Source organism: Belonocnema kinseyi, chromosome 8, assembly GCF_010883055.1.
Source record: "Belonocnema kinseyi isolate 2016_QV_RU_SX_M_011 chromosome 8, B_treatae_v1, whole genome shotgun sequence".
In the NCBI taxonomy this organism is placed as follows: Eukaryota; Metazoa; Arthropoda; class Insecta; order Hymenoptera; family Cynipidae; genus Belonocnema; species Belonocnema kinseyi.
Window position 1 is genome coordinate 16,279,090 of NC_046664.1, and position 15,220 is coordinate 16,294,309.

The 15,220-nt window shown below is 23.8% G+C and overlaps 2 protein-coding genes across 4 annotated transcripts in view; one reads left to right on the forward strand and one right to left on the reverse strand.

Annotated features, from left to right (window-relative positions):
* Positions 1-10,063, reverse strand: part of LOC117178392 (protein SYS1 homolog) — a 13,449-nt gene extending 3,386 nt beyond the window's left edge. Inside the window, exons 1-3 of one of the 3 annotated variants that reach the window (XR_004467829.1) lie at positions 9,745-10,063; positions 9,543-9,606; positions 31-93 (exon numbers count right to left, since the gene is read on the reverse strand). The gene's annotated coding sequence lies outside the window, so the exon portion shown is untranslated. Of the gene's footprint in view, positions 1-30; positions 94-9,542; positions 9,607-9,744 lie in introns of those variants that run through there. The other 2 variants (XM_033369820.1, XM_033369821.1) reach the window with 2 other exon arrangements.
* LOC117178393 (UPF0184 protein C9orf16 homolog) lies at positions 10,061-13,962 on the forward strand. Its single transcript, XM_033369822.1, has 2 exons — positions 10,061-10,199; positions 13,046-13,962. Exons 1-2 carry the CDS (start codon positions 10,085-10,087, stop codon positions 13,195-13,197), a joined length of 267 nt encoding a protein of 88 aa, XP_033225713.1. The 5' UTR covers positions 10,061-10,084; the 3' UTR covers positions 13,198-13,962.
* Positions 13,963-15,220: the final 1,258 nt, after the last annotated feature.

Below are 15,220 nucleotides of genomic sequence, written 5' to 3' on the forward strand. Positions count from 1 at the left end.
TTGGAATTTAATTGGATTAGGAAATGTTCAAGAATTTCATGTAGAAAGGAAAGAAGATCCACTTCGCATTTATCGATGTGTTTCTTTCCTCTTCTGTAAAGACAAATTATCTTACTTCATACACTAATAGAAAAAATTAAAGGGTCAACAAAATTTTCCGAATTTTTAATGATTTTTCAGAATGCTGCATCTCAGTGAAAAATGGTTGTATCAAGGTCATAAAAAAAGCATTTTGAAGCTTTAAGTTTCTAGAGCTAGATGTCCAACGAAAATTTAACAAGCAGTGAGATAAAAAAAATTTTCAATTTTATTTTGGCTTTTTTTTCGAGTCCATGAGCTTGAAAAAAACGTTTCCGACTTAGCTATGATAAGGACTGGATAGCTTTTTCATTCAGCTACAATTTGCTTTTTGTAAACCTCGCTACGACTATTTTTCACCGAGATATCGAATTTTAAATAAAAAAGAACCCTTTTTTCTTTCATCGACGATTAAAAATTAAAGAAAAATGTAAGGGCAGTTCTGAAAACTGTAATAAAATTCCTACAAAATTCTGCCACGAACTTGGATACATTTTTTTTCCAAGGCATAAATTTGAAATAACAGGAAAAAGGGTCATTTATCGTTTTTCAGAACATCAAAGGCTAAAATTCAAATCTTCACGCAATGACTAATGTTGAGTGTGCCAAAATTCTGCCACGACCTTGGATAACTTTTTTTTATCCATGACATAAATTTGAAATAACAGTAAAAAAAGGGTCATTTATGGTTTTTTTCAGAACATCAACGGCTAAATTTCAAATCTTCACGAAACTACTAATGTTGAGTGTGCTTTTTACAGTTGAATAACCCTCCAAAAACTCTGCGAAGTTACATTTCGATCTAATGAACCGTTTCCTTGTTGCAAACGGGCAAACTAAAAAAAAATTAAAGGGTCACGTTTTTTGCACTTGAACATATCCTAATCATGGTTAAAACGAAAAAAAAAAATTCGAGCGTTTTTCCTATTTTTTCGCAGATACTGCTGAAATTTACAATAAACAAAAAATTAAATTTTTTTTTCGAAATTTGAATATTTTAAAGGCTTCCAAAACTTGAAAACATTTTAATTTTCACTACCGCCGATTAGCGTTACCCAAAGAGTACCACGTATCCAAATTTGAAAACATTGGATTAGGAAATGCTCTAGCACAAAAAACGTGACCCTTTAATTTTTTTTAAAGTTTGACCGTTTGCAACAAGGAAACGGTTCATTAGATCGAAATGTAACTTTGCAGGGTGTTTGGGGGGTTATTCAACTGTAAAAGGCATACTCAACATTCGTAATTTCGTGAAGATTTGAAATTTAGACGTTGATGTTCTGAAAAATCATAAATTACCTTTTTTTCTGTTATTTCAAATTTATGTCATGGATAAAAAATGTTTTTTCCAAGATCGTGACTGAAGTTTGTAAGAAATTTATTCTAGTTTTTAGAACTGCCCTTAAATTGTCTGTGTGACTATGGGTTGCTTAGATATCGTCGATCAAAGACAAAAGGGTCCTTTTTGATTTAAAGTTCGATATCTCAGTGAAAAATGATTGTACCGAGGTTTTTAAAAAAAGCAAATTGAAGCTGAATAAACAAGTAGCTCTAAAAACTTAAAGCTTCAAAATTCTTTTTTTAAGACCTTGATACGGCTATTTTTTCACTCAGATACAGTATTCTGAAAAATCACTAAAAATTCGGACATTTTGTTGACCCTTTAATTTTTTCCATTATTGTAGATCAAAAATAGTGTAAGGCTGAATTTAAAAGTTATTCAGAAATCCAAAATGTGTGCAATAGAAAATTAACTTGATTTTTTAAGAAAAATTTCCAGTTTTCTAAAATAATATTTTACGAATATTAAATCATAGATTCTTCCTTATGTATTAGGGTCCACATATATTAAAACAAAATTGAGCCAAAAAACATTTTTTCTAACTCAAAATTTATTTGATTAAAAACTCCTTTCTCAATCAAACTTTTTTTTCATTAGTCAAATTTTAAAAACAATAAATATGGTTATAATAAAGTATCAAAAAATTAATGAGACTTTAATCAATTTAGGACTACATTTTAAAAAGTTTCCTTTTTATTTTTTCGAAAAGTAGTCCATAGGGTACTTTTTTCGCGCTCACAGGGTAAAAAATTCAGAATAGAGTCATAATACTTTAAAAAATTCAACTTGAATTAAAAATAATTCAAATTAATTTGAAAAAAAATTTTAAATTAAAAAAGTTATATTGATTTTCGGAAAATTGTAATGAATTTAGAGGAAATTTAAGTTAAACGAGAAGAAGTCGATGAAATTGATAAAAATTCAAGGTAAATTTTTAAAAATTTAAATAAATTGAAAACAATTTAAAATATGACAAAGCTTCATTGAATTAAAAAAATTCGAAAAAAGTTTAGGAAAATTCAAGGGAATTAAAACATGACGAAATGCCTAAGACTTTAAGATAAGTTTAACAAAAGACTTTAGAATTAATTAAATAAAAACTGTTGCAAATATTGAAAAAATCTAATGAATTATGTACAATTGAATAAACTCGGAAGAATTAAAGTGTATTAAACAAATTCAAGAGAATTTAAAAGAATTCAGGGTGAATTTCCAAAAATGTTTTCAAATCTCATCCAATCTTTGAAACCCTACTAATTTCTAACCAAAACAGTGACTAATGACTACAAAACAATTCAAAATAATTGGACAATTAAAAAAAAAATTTTTTTTTAATTTTTACTCATTTTATCAAATTATCCTCAGGATAAATTAAAATCGAACTTTTAAAACCTCCAAAAAATCCACTGAATTAAGTAGAATTTTAGTGAATTTAGAATAAGTCGAAAAATTCGAAAGAGTTCAAAGATAAATTAATAAAAATTCAGCGTGAATTCCAAAAAATAATTTTAAATCTCTTCAGGTCTTTGAAACCCTACGACATACCTCACTTGTCGTAAGAAAATTCTTGAAATCCAATAAAATATTATAAAATCCCGTGATAGGGAAAAATCGGGAAATGATAGTGAATTTTTTTCCCCCGAATTTGACAAATTTTTTTGAAGAAAAATCTGTCCACGTTCGATTTCAACAGTTTTTAAATAATTAGTTGAATTGTTATATTTTTTCAATTATGTTATTATTTAGCTTACAATGCGTAATTCAAAATTTTATTACATTAAAAATTTTTATTTTTAAGCTTACATTTTTAATTTAAAGAATTTTTAGATGCTTTCTTAAAGACTTGAACAAATAAAAAATAAAAGCCTTTTTATGTTGAAAGTTTTGGATAAAAAACATTTTTATTTAATAAATAAACTAATTTTTTTAAATTCATCTGTACTTTAAGCAATAAAAAGTGAACAAAAATGATTTGACAACACGATTTTAAACTAGTTCAAAATTTAAGAATTTTCTGATTTTAACGTTAAAACTTAAACGGTTTTAATTTGAATGTCTTAGTCATTAAACAAATGTGAAGGTGTGACTGAAAATTTTTAAAACTATTTTCAACTTAAAAATAACTTCATAATAATATATTCTTAACTAAAGGATTTTTATTAAATTTAAAATATTGTTTCAGTCTAAAATATTCAATTTTTAAACCACTCAAATTGAAACTTTTAATTAAAAAAAAGATTAATTATTGAATTTTTAGGAATATTTGAATTTTTATTTAAGACAAGTAAATTGAAACCAAATATTTAAAAGTAAAGAATCTTTAACTCAATTGTTTGACATAGAAAACCTGGAATCGTTAAAATTTCGAAGATCCTTTAAACTTTGAATGTTACAATTTAAATTGTTGTTTTTGAAAAATTCTTAATTTGTCCGTGAAATTGTTAAATTTTGATATATAATTTACAAATGAACATTTTAAATTTTAAATATTAAATATTCTCTTAAAATAATTTTTCAAAATGAAAAATTATTTTTAATTTTTCTAGGAATCTTAAGAAAATGTTTTTATTCTTTTAAAGCCTTTCATAATTCTTGAAAAGAATCTACTTTTTTGTTTAAAATCTGCGAAAATCTCAATTTTATTTTATATTAGGCTATCATTTCAAATTTTACATTAAATTTGAATCTTTTCAAAACTTCTACATCCTAATTTTGAAGAAATGTTCTAAAATTTTCAGGATTTTCTGAAAATTGTAGAAAAAATTCAATTAATTTTGAGAGATATTTAGAAGTTTTGAAAAAATTTCCATAGTAATGTTAAATTTAAAACAAATTTAAAACAGCTTCTAGATTTCTCAAGATTTTAAAATAAAATTTTGAGGCTTTCCAAGGATGTTTAAACTATTTAAAAAGAAAATAATTGAATTTCTAATTTAAGAAGTGTTCAGTTAAAAATCTTTCAATTTTTCAATATTTAATGTGTCTAGCTTTAAAATTCCTTAAAATTATATAATTTTGAAAATGTTAAAGTTCACTGATTGAATTTTTAATTTAGAGCATTGAAAATGATAACGTGAATTTATATATTTTTATATTGAAAAATGTTAGTACCTTCGATTTTAAAAGCGTAAATTATTGAGCATTTTAAAACAAAAATTTTTAATTAAAACTTTTAAATTAAAATTGTAAAAGTTCAAAATTTAACAGTTCCACTTTGAGTGCTTTCATTTAAAGCTCAGTTTTTATTACGTCAATTAAAACGGCCATCCTGTAGAAAATATGATCTGAAAAATTTGGTAAATTACCTTGAGAGCTTTAAAAACCCCTTACCATAATTGAAATCTTCGGAAACCTTATAAAATCCTGTGAAATATTTTTAAATATTTTAAAATCTTATAGGTCCTGTAAAATCGTTCCATATCCTCCGAAATTCTAGAAAATTCTTTATCCTAAAATATTTCAAGCGCTTTAAAGTCCCTTCAAATCAATAAAATTAATTTTTTTAAATCCTTAGAATTTTCAAAATTCCCGGCAATATTTTTAATTCTTTTAAATCCCTTGAAACTTTTAAAAGCTTTTTAAAATTTTTTATTAAAATACTCTCAAATCTTTCAAATCCCTTCAGATTATTATTGAAAGCTATTAAAAACTTCTCGGAATCTTTAAAAATGCCCTGAAATATTTCCAAATAATTCAAGAGAATTCGGAAATAGATATAGATTTTATATATTGAATAGTAAATAATAATTTATGAGTTATTTATTGACATAAAAATGACTGAAAGTGTCTTTATACCATATGGCCCAAATCTTGAAAATAGGGTAATTTTGGAAAGAATTGTAAAAGATTTAGAAAGGAGTTTTTAATCAAATAAATTTTGAGTTCAGAAAAATGGTTCACCGTAAGACATAAGAAAAAATCTATGAAATATTGCCGATCAAAGAAATAATATTTTGCGTGTTAAAGATCAATTTCTGTGTTTATTAAAAATGTTATTCTTTTGTCTATAAAATATTTAAATTCCTATTTATTTATCACAGGCTTTTTTTTTCGTTTTCCATTCCTAAATTCGAATTTAATTATTAGAATCCCATTAGAAAATCTAACTATTTTTGGTTGGAAGTTCATTCTTTTTGATTGAAAACTTTACTATTAAATTTTATATAAAGAATTCATATTTTTTTGTTTAAAATCTTATGAATTGGTCCAAAATTGTATTTATTTGTTGAGAATTCAACAATTTGTTTGAAAATTCATAATTCTTGGATGGATATTCATAATTCACCATGTTTTTTTTTTATATAAAATTTGTTTATGGAAGAAATTTAACTTAATTTAATTAAAGTTAATTTAATTTCTCTGGAAATTTAACCTTTTATAGTCGAAAAAGCAACTGTCTGGATAAAAATTAATCTGCTTCGGTTGAAAATTAACTTTTTTGTTGAAAATTCTTCAGCTTCGCAAAAAATTAATATTTTTTCTTGATAATTCAATATTTAACTACTTGGATGAAAAATTATATATATTTTTTGGAAACTCGTCTTTTTTGGTTCAAAATTTAATTAATTTGTGGAAAATTCAACAATTTGGTTAAAAAGTCATACTTGATTCAAAATCCAACTTTTTGTATGGAAAATTCGTCATTTTGACTTTAAATTTCAACATTCTTTTTGACTGACAAATTTTTTTAGTTGCAAATTCAAATATTTTGTTACATATTATTTTTTTATTATTGAAAATTGATCTCTTTCTGTAGAAATTTCACCTTTTTTGGTTAAAAAAAAAACAACTGTCTGGTTGAAAATTAGCTGTTTTGTTTAAAATTCAACAGTTTTGTATAAAATTTTTATTTTTGGCTCGAACTTTCAACAATTCAGTGGAAAATTTAACGACATTGATAAAAATCATATTTTATGGTTCAAAATTGAATTATTTTGTTGAAAGTTCAACAGTTTGATTATGACGTCATACTTAATTAAAAATTCAACTGTATTATTGAAATTTCGTCTTTTTGGCTTTTTTAAGTTGATTTTTTTTGTTGAAAATTCAAATATTTTGTTGTATATTATTATTATTTTTTTAATTCATCTCTTTCTGTAGAAATTTCACGTTTATCGGTTAAAAGTTAAAGTCTCTGGTTAAAAATTATTCAAATTCGGTCAAAAATAAACTTTTTTGTAAAAAATGCAAATATCTGTTTTCAACTATTTGCTTGAAAAATATGTGTATTTTGTTGACAATTCTTCTTTTCTAGTAGAGAATCAATTTTTTGGTTAAATATGCAAGTGTTTTGTTGAAAATTAATCCGCTTTTATTGAGGATTCAAGTACTTTATTAGCCATTTTTTTGGTTAAATTTTTTTTTTGTTTTAACTTAAAACCTATTTTGGATGAAATTAATTTTTTTAACTGAAAATTGAATTATTTTATTTTATGCTAAAAATTTAACTATTTAGTTAAAAAATGTATGAATTAACGAATACAATATAAACTAAAAATTAATCAAATAAAATTTAGGCTAACATCGGAACCATAATTCAAACTATGTAGTTGATCTTTTATGTAATTTATTTAAATTTCTTCTTTTTTGGTAAAAAAAAATAATCTTCTTGGTTGGAAATTCAACTATTTTATAAAATATTTATATTTCGAATTTTAAAAATGTTATTTGTAACGTTGTTATTGAACTAGAAAGAAGGAAATTTTGGTTTTCAATATTTTTTTAATTGGAAGGATAATTTTTTTATTTTTAAAATTTTTATTTCCAACTAATTTGAAAAGTATTTTCTGTCTTTTCCGAGTTTATAGCCAAAGTAATGGAAAAAATAAATAAAAAATTGATAAAATTAGACCAGATTTTGTAATTTTTTTTTTTTACAATTTAAATTAAATTTCGTATCAAAAATAAAAATGTACCATCTAAATTGATCATTTGCGGCAGCCGACGTAAAATTTGAATGCATAATGAATGTGCCAATGGCCGATAAAAATAAATGAACTTTCAAAATGAATTAATTTGAAATTGAAGCGTTACAAATTTAATAATTTCAAACTTTGTAGAAATTTTTCAGCATTTATAAATTAGGATCTTCAAACTAATTTGTTGAAAATTAATATTTTTGAAAGTGCGCATCAGGATTTTTAAAATCCAATAATTTTAATCTTATAATTGGAAACTGCTTTCAAAATTAATTAATATAAACTTGAAGCGTTAAAAATTAAACTATAAGCTTCTTTCATAAATCGAAAAAATGGTAAATTAGGATTTTGAAACTAAGTTGTTACAAATTATTACTTTTCAAATTGTAAATCGCGATTTTTAAAATTCAATCATATAATTTTTGTCACTCATTTTTACCTTTGAAATTAAACACTTAATTTTTTTAACTAATGAAAGAGGCCATTTTTTGCTTATGACATTTTTATTGAGTTTAGGCAAAAGAATTATTTATTTTATTTTTGTGCAGCTTATTTTTTGATTTAGGTAGAAAATTAATTTATTTGTTGAAAATTTAACTGTTTCATTCAAAGCTCATATTTTTGCCTTGAAAATTCACCTGCTTCTGTAGAAATTTAATTTTTTTTTAAAATAAAAAAGCAGCTATCTCTTTAAAAATTAATCTTTTTCAGTTGAAAACTTTATTTTATTTTGAATATTCAACTGTTTTTAAAAAAATAATCTTTTTTGCTTAAATATTCGACAATTTGATTGCAATTCTTTTTCGTTTTTGACTGACAAATTTATTTTGCTTGAAAATTCATCTTTTTCGACAGATATTTAACCTTTTTGGTTAAAAATTCAACTATTTAGCTAAAAATTAATCTTTTTGGTTGATAATTAATTTTATTGTTGAAAATTCGTATTTTGGTCTCGAAGATTCAAAAATTTAGTAGAAAATTTAATTATTTGGTTGAAAATTGACACATTTGGTTGAAAACTCGTTGTTGTAGGTCAAATCCAACTGTTAATTTTTTTAAAACTTTTTTAAATATATCACCTTTTACATTTTAATTAAAAAATAATTTTTTTCTTAAATGTTTATTTTGTTTGTTGAAAATTCATAATTTTAGTTGAAACCTCATTTTTTATTGTAAAAAGTAATTTTTCAACTAAAAATTTAACTATTTTCATAAAAATTCAACTGGTTGCTTTAATATGAACTTTTTTTGTTTAAAATGTATGTTCTCGGTTTAAAAATGCAAACAGTTTTACAAAAAAATTCGTCTTTTCGGCTTGGAATTTCAAAAATTTTATGCAAAATTAAACTATTCTGTAGCATTTTTTTTTTGTATTGAAAATTCTCATCTGAAAATTTAACTGCTCGATCTTTGGTGAAATAATTATCTGTATAAGTTTAAAAATTGAACTATTTCGTTTAAACTTTATGAAATTTGTTGAAAATTTGACTTTTTTGGTAGAAAATTAATATTTTTATCGAAAATTCAACATTTAGTTAAAAATTGATCTATATTGTTGAAAATTCGTCTTTTATAAAAGAAAATTAATTTTCTTGGTTGAAAATTCAACTATTTGTTTAAAAATGTATGCATTTTATTGAGAATCAATTTTTCTTTTTGGTAGAAAATTAATATTCGGTGTTGGAAATTTATTTTCTTGGTTACGAATTTAACTAATTGGTTAAAAAATCAACTGTTTTGTAGAAAGTTCGTCGTTTTTATTAATTTTTTTTAATTGGTTTTTATTTCAAATAAAATTTTTTTTATTTTCTTTTTATGGAGTATATTTTTATGAAGTTGTAGGTGGGCAAAATTGATAGTTTTGACATTTTTATTAAGTTGGAAAGGAAGAAATTTTGGTGTTCAATATTTTAAGAATTGGAAGAGAGATAATTGTTTATCTTTAAAATTTTAATTTAATTTTAAATGAGGAAATTTTGGTTGTTAATTCGGGAGAAAAAAAATGGAAATTGTTCAAAATAGCCCAGATTTCGCAAAAAGTGACTTTACAATTTAAATTAAATTTCGAACCAGGAATAAAAATGTACGAATTAAATTGAGAATTGACCGCACTCCGCGTCAAATCTGCATGCAATTAATGCCCAAATTGTCGATAAAAATACATTAACTATTACTCATTTTTATCTCTGAAATAAAAAATTTACCTTAGATAAATCCAAATTCAAGGCATGCCGTATGTTCTTAAAATATCTAGAAATTCCAGAAACTCTGAAAACAAAAATATAATGAAGCCTTTGTTGTAATTTGAGTGCCAAAACGTCAATAATTAAAAAATGAAAAAACACAAGTGACGAGTTGACAAAAGCTTTTCAAAAACATACGATGAAAATTAAAAAATGAACTCACCTGAGATTCATTTCAAGGAGACTGAAGAACCAACACTTACAATCCGGAAGGAAGACACATTTTTTGTTGAATTACGAATTTAACACCGAAAATTGCATTAATTTCAGCTGAATTTCATTATTTCGAGGTTAGGTTTACGTGATGTCATGCACTCACACTTTCGAAATTCGATTATTATTACTACACGTATTCAACAATGTTTGGTTATTTTTTATCTCCTTCTTATTAAAGTCAACCGTGATTGGTAGATTCCAGTGAACTCTGATTTTTAATTGGCGAGTGGCTTTTTTCGACCAAACCATAGCGACATGTGACAGATCAGCTGATCAGAGGAGATTGAATGGCGGATGAAAACATGGTCGAGTTTTCTGTTCAACCACAAGAAAATAATAAAGAAAACGAGGAAAACGAAATGGAGGTTGAAAACGAAGACGATACTACCGTCAGCGAAGAAGGTAAGGAATTCATTGGAGAAAATTATTCCCTCGAAACTTGGCGTCCAGAGCGAGATTTTTGTCTCCAATTTTTAAGGGCGGGGACTCCCTTTTCTGTCAATTTTTAAAAAGCTTTAAAACATTCGAATAAATTCGATTAAAGATATTAAGGAGGCGTGAAATAACTTTTATTTTTATAAGCCACTATCTGCAATTTTCGAGGTGTCTTGTGTTTTTCACCTTTGTGTGTTTCTAACCTACAAGTATTTTTTTAATTTTCAACTAATATTTCTTTTTGTCTCGTGACTTTCTCAGTGATGAGATTTTATAAAATTTTCTTTGCCACTTAAAGTTTCCTTGCATGCTTTATTATTGATTTTTAAGTTACGAGTTTTGTCCTTTAGATTAAAATGATTAAATGTTAAAAATCTTGATGCAAAATTTCAAAATTAATCATTTTTTCACAACTTAGCTCAAAGGGTTTATTTTAATAATGCAGCAATTTTGAAATTGTTAAATTTTTAACGTTTCTAATTTTATTCCATTAATTTTTTAATTTTCCAGTATTATAAGACATAAATGTAAATATTTTTGGCTTCAAATACCAACTACTACACTTCTTGTTCAGAATTCCTATTTTTTTTGGAATAAACATTGAATTATTCGGTTGAAACTTAAACTTTCTTATAAATTATTTTTTTAGTTGAAGATTCATTATTTTCATTAAAAATGTATATTTTTGTTTACATAGCGTTTTTTTAGCAGAATTTTTTTGATTGAAAATTGAACTATTCCAGATGAACCTTTAACTATTTTTTTAAAAACTGAAAATAAACTATTCCAGTTGAATATTCCATGATTTTAGTTGAAAATTCATTTTATTAATTTTTTTTTTTACTAAAAGTTTAATTATGCAAGGTTTGGTTAAAAAATGATATTTTTTATTTGAAAATTCGTATTTTTTGGTAAAATGTAATCTATTTGGTTAAAATTTTTTTTTCTTTTAAATTCGACTATTTCAGTTGAAGATTCATTATTTCAGTTGAAAATTCATCACTTTGTTTTAAAATTTGACTATTTTTGGGAAAATCAGTTTTTTCATTGATTTCATTAATTTTTGTTTGGTTGAACATTAATTTTTTTACTGAAAATTTAACTATTAAATTTTTGATTGACTATTTATTTTTTGTAGTTGAAAATTCGTATTTATTTATATAAATTTAATTTCTGGGTTGAAAATTCAAATATTTTATTGAAATTTGGTCTTTTTTGTTTCATTACTTTGATTAAAAAAAGTTTTTTTGTGGAAAATTAATTTTTTTTAACTGAAAAATTAATAAATATTTCATTTTTTGTTAAAAACCGATCTTTTTTAGTTAAAAACTCAACAATTTGGCTAAAAAGTGATCTTTTGTAATTCAAAATTCAAGTATTTGATTGACAATTTTTGTATTTTGTTAAAAAAATTCGTCTTTTTGGTACAAAATTAATATATTTGGTTGAAAATTCAACTATTCAAGATAAAGATTCATCGTTTTACTTGAAAATTCACCAGTTTGGTTGAAAATTAATTAAATTTTTACAACATAAAGTTTAAATATTCCATTTTTTTGGTAGAAAATTTGTCTTTTTTAGTTGAAAATTCATCACTTTGTTTTAAAATGTAATACTTTTTGAGGAAAATTAATTTTTTAACTGAAAATGTAAATATTAAATGTTTATTAAAAACTGATTCTTTTACTTCAAAACTCGACTATTTGGCTAAAAATTGATTTTCTATAGTTCAAAATTCAAGTATTTTGTTGCAAATTTTTGTACTTTTTTGAACTTAAAATTTAAATATTCAATTTTGTGTTGAAAATTTTTATTTTTAAGTTGAAAATTTATGTATTTTATTGAAAAATCAACTTTTTTTATAGAAAATGAATCCTTTGGATATAAAATTCATCTATTGCAGTTGAAGATTCATTACTTTGTTTGAAATTTTTGGCGTAGAAAATCAATTTTTTTATCTAAAAATTTAAGTCGTCCATATTTTGTTGAAAACTGACCTTTCTAGTTCGAAATTCAACTATTTGGTTGGAAATTGATGCATTTTTTGAAAAATCATCTTTCAGAAAAAGAAATTAATATATTTATAGTTAAGAATTTAACTATTTCAGATGAAGATTCATAATTTTACTTAAAAAATCATCAGTTTCGTTACAAATTAATTAAATTTGTTTAACTGAAAATTTTAATAGTTCATTTTTTGTTAAAAATTTATCTTTTTTAGATGAAAATATTTGTATTTTATTGAAAAATGTACTTTTTTATAGAAAATAAACCCTTTTGATCGAAAATGCACCTATTTCAGTTAAATATTTATAATTTAAGATGAAGATTCATCACTTTGGTTAAAATATTTGGTGTGGAAATTAATTCTTTCATCTGATAATTTAAATGGTTCATTTGTTGTTTAAATCTATTTTTTTAAAGTTTAAAATTAATAAATTTGTTTGAAAATTGATCTTTTGTATTTCAAAATTCAACTATTTGGTTAAAAATTCATCTATCTTGTTAAAAATGCAATGTTTTTATTTGTAAAATTAGCAATGTGAAGCTGTTTAAATTGAATATATTTAAGAATATCTTTTAATATAATTGATAAAATTTTTGTAAATTAAACGTAATAACTGAATCCCTAGAAACTGGAGAAAAAAACATTATTTATAATCAATTCGCAAAATATATTATCAAAGATGTTTTTGATAAATTAAAATTATTTTGCTTGCTTGTGTTTTTTTATATTATTAATAATATTTAAAAATATATTTTACAGTTAAATATATTTTTAGTTATAAGTTTTCTTTAATTCAAATTTGCAGAATTTCAAGCTTTAAACAAGCAACTTGATCAGCTCAATTCTGCCCTGGACAATTTAGAAAAGAAGAATGACAACATCCACGCCGAATTAATCGATTTGCTCGAGTCAAATCGAGAAGTCCGAAAGCAGATTCAAGAATCTAGCCAACAGTAATTAATTATGATAATCTTTAAATAATTTTAGTGACAATTTCCCTGTAGATATATAAAAAATCTATGAAATGTAGATGGAAAAGAAACTGTTATATTTTATTCTACAAAATTGTATCTCGCAAAATATGGTTACAAAATTTCGAGACAACTTTTGATTATTAAGAGAGATTCAACATATTATTGATTAGAATGTTAGATTTATTTAGAATTTAAAGGTTCTACATAAAAGACAGCAACGCCAGAAATGCAAAGTAGATAATTAAAGTTATAAATATACTAGAAAAAAAATAGAAATTTGAACAAATTTTCTGAATATTTGTTCGGATCTGCTGCAAAGAGCAAAACATTTTTGAGAATTTCTGAATCAATTAATAGAAATATATTTGATTCTTGTTTAGAAATTATAGCTTCACCCCTGAATTTTTCTCTAATTTAATATCGATACTACAAGGAATTATGTTCCTTATCATATCTGGTTTCAATATAACAGCGACTGAAATTACAGCACAAGGTGTGTAATTTAATAAAGGTGTCTTTGCAGCAGAAAATTTTTTAGGTTCGGTAGCGTTCGCGACATATTTTCTCTCCATTCCTGAAAAATGGCATTTTAATTTAATCTAATTTTAATTATAATTAGTGTCTACATTCTCGAGATTGTAATGTATATATGAGTGCCAAACTTGATTCAAAACATTTGTCTTTCGGCAAAAGCCGAAGCAGGATGGTCTTTTGCTGTGAGAAAAAAAAATAAATGTAAAATGTTGCATAAAAGAATTGTTATTAATTTTTTTTAGATTTAAAAAAATAGAATTAGGGTTTCAAAATTATTCATTATTCAGGCTGGCAACTTGACCGGGAAACCGGAAAAAATTGGTTGGATTTTTTGGTTACGAATGTTTTAATTACTCTATTTTCGGTTGAGAGTTGATCTTTTTTATTTGAAAAATAAACTATTTGGTTAAAAATGCGTATTTTTGGGAGATAATTAAGCTCTGGTTAAAAGTTTAACTACTCCAGTTGAAAATTCATATTTTTTATTTAAAATTCGACTTCTTTGTTGAAAATTATACTCTTGTTAAAAATTAATTTTTTTGTTTCTTGAAAATTCATCGTCATGGTTGAAAATTAATTTTTTAAACTCAAAATTGAACTGATCCAGTTAATATTCCAATCCAGGGTATTACATAATTTAAGTTTAATATTAATATTTTTTGTTGAAAATTAAACTATTCCTTTTGAAGATTCATTATTCAAATTTTTTGGGGGAAATTAATCTCCTTGTTGGAAAATTTGACTTCCAGTTAAAGATTCAACATTTTAGTTGAAAATTCATCTTTCTGGTTGAAAATTAAAGATTCAGTATTTTAGTTTAAAATTTATTGATTTCGTGGGAAATTACTTTTTTTTTAAACTGAAAATTTAACTATTCCATTTTTGGTTAAAAGGTGATCTTTTTTAGTTCAAAATTAATCTTTTTTGTCGAAAATTTGTCTTTTTTCGTTGAAAATTGATTCATTTTATCAAAAATCAACTATTTTGTTGAAAATTAATTTATTTGGTTGAATAATATCTTTTTTGGTAGAATTTAATTTTATTGGTTGAAAATTCAACTATTCCAGGTAAAACATCTACATTTTAGGTGAAAATTCATCTTTTTTTTTAATTCAACTGTTCCAGTTGAAAACTTATCAGTTTGGTCAAAAATTAATTTTTTTCGGCTAAAAATTTAACTATTCCATTTTTGGTCGAAAATATATCTTTTTAATTTCGAAATTCAACTATTTTGTCGAAAATTTATGTTTTTTAATTGAAAATTCAACTATTTCGTGGAAAATTGATCTATTTTGTTAGAAATCGTCTTTCTTGGTAAAAAATTAATTTTTGTATATTCAGAATTCGACTATTCCTGTTCAAGATTCACGATTTTAGTTGAAAATACATCTTTTTGGTTGAAAATTAAACTATTTCAGTTAAAGATTGATGATTTTAGTTGAAAATTGATCTTTTTTTTATTAAAATTTGAC

Bases quoted from the DNA above. Each gene is read 5' to 3' on its own strand.
- LOC117178393 (XM_033369822.1), top strand. From the start codon at position 10,085: ATGGCGGATGAAAACATGGTCGAGTTTTCTGTTCAACCACAAGAAAAT. The intron at 10,200-13,045 runs GTAAGGAATTCA...TCAAATTTGCAG, and splicing joins TACTACCGTCAGCGAAGAAG to AATTTCAAGCTTTAAACAAG.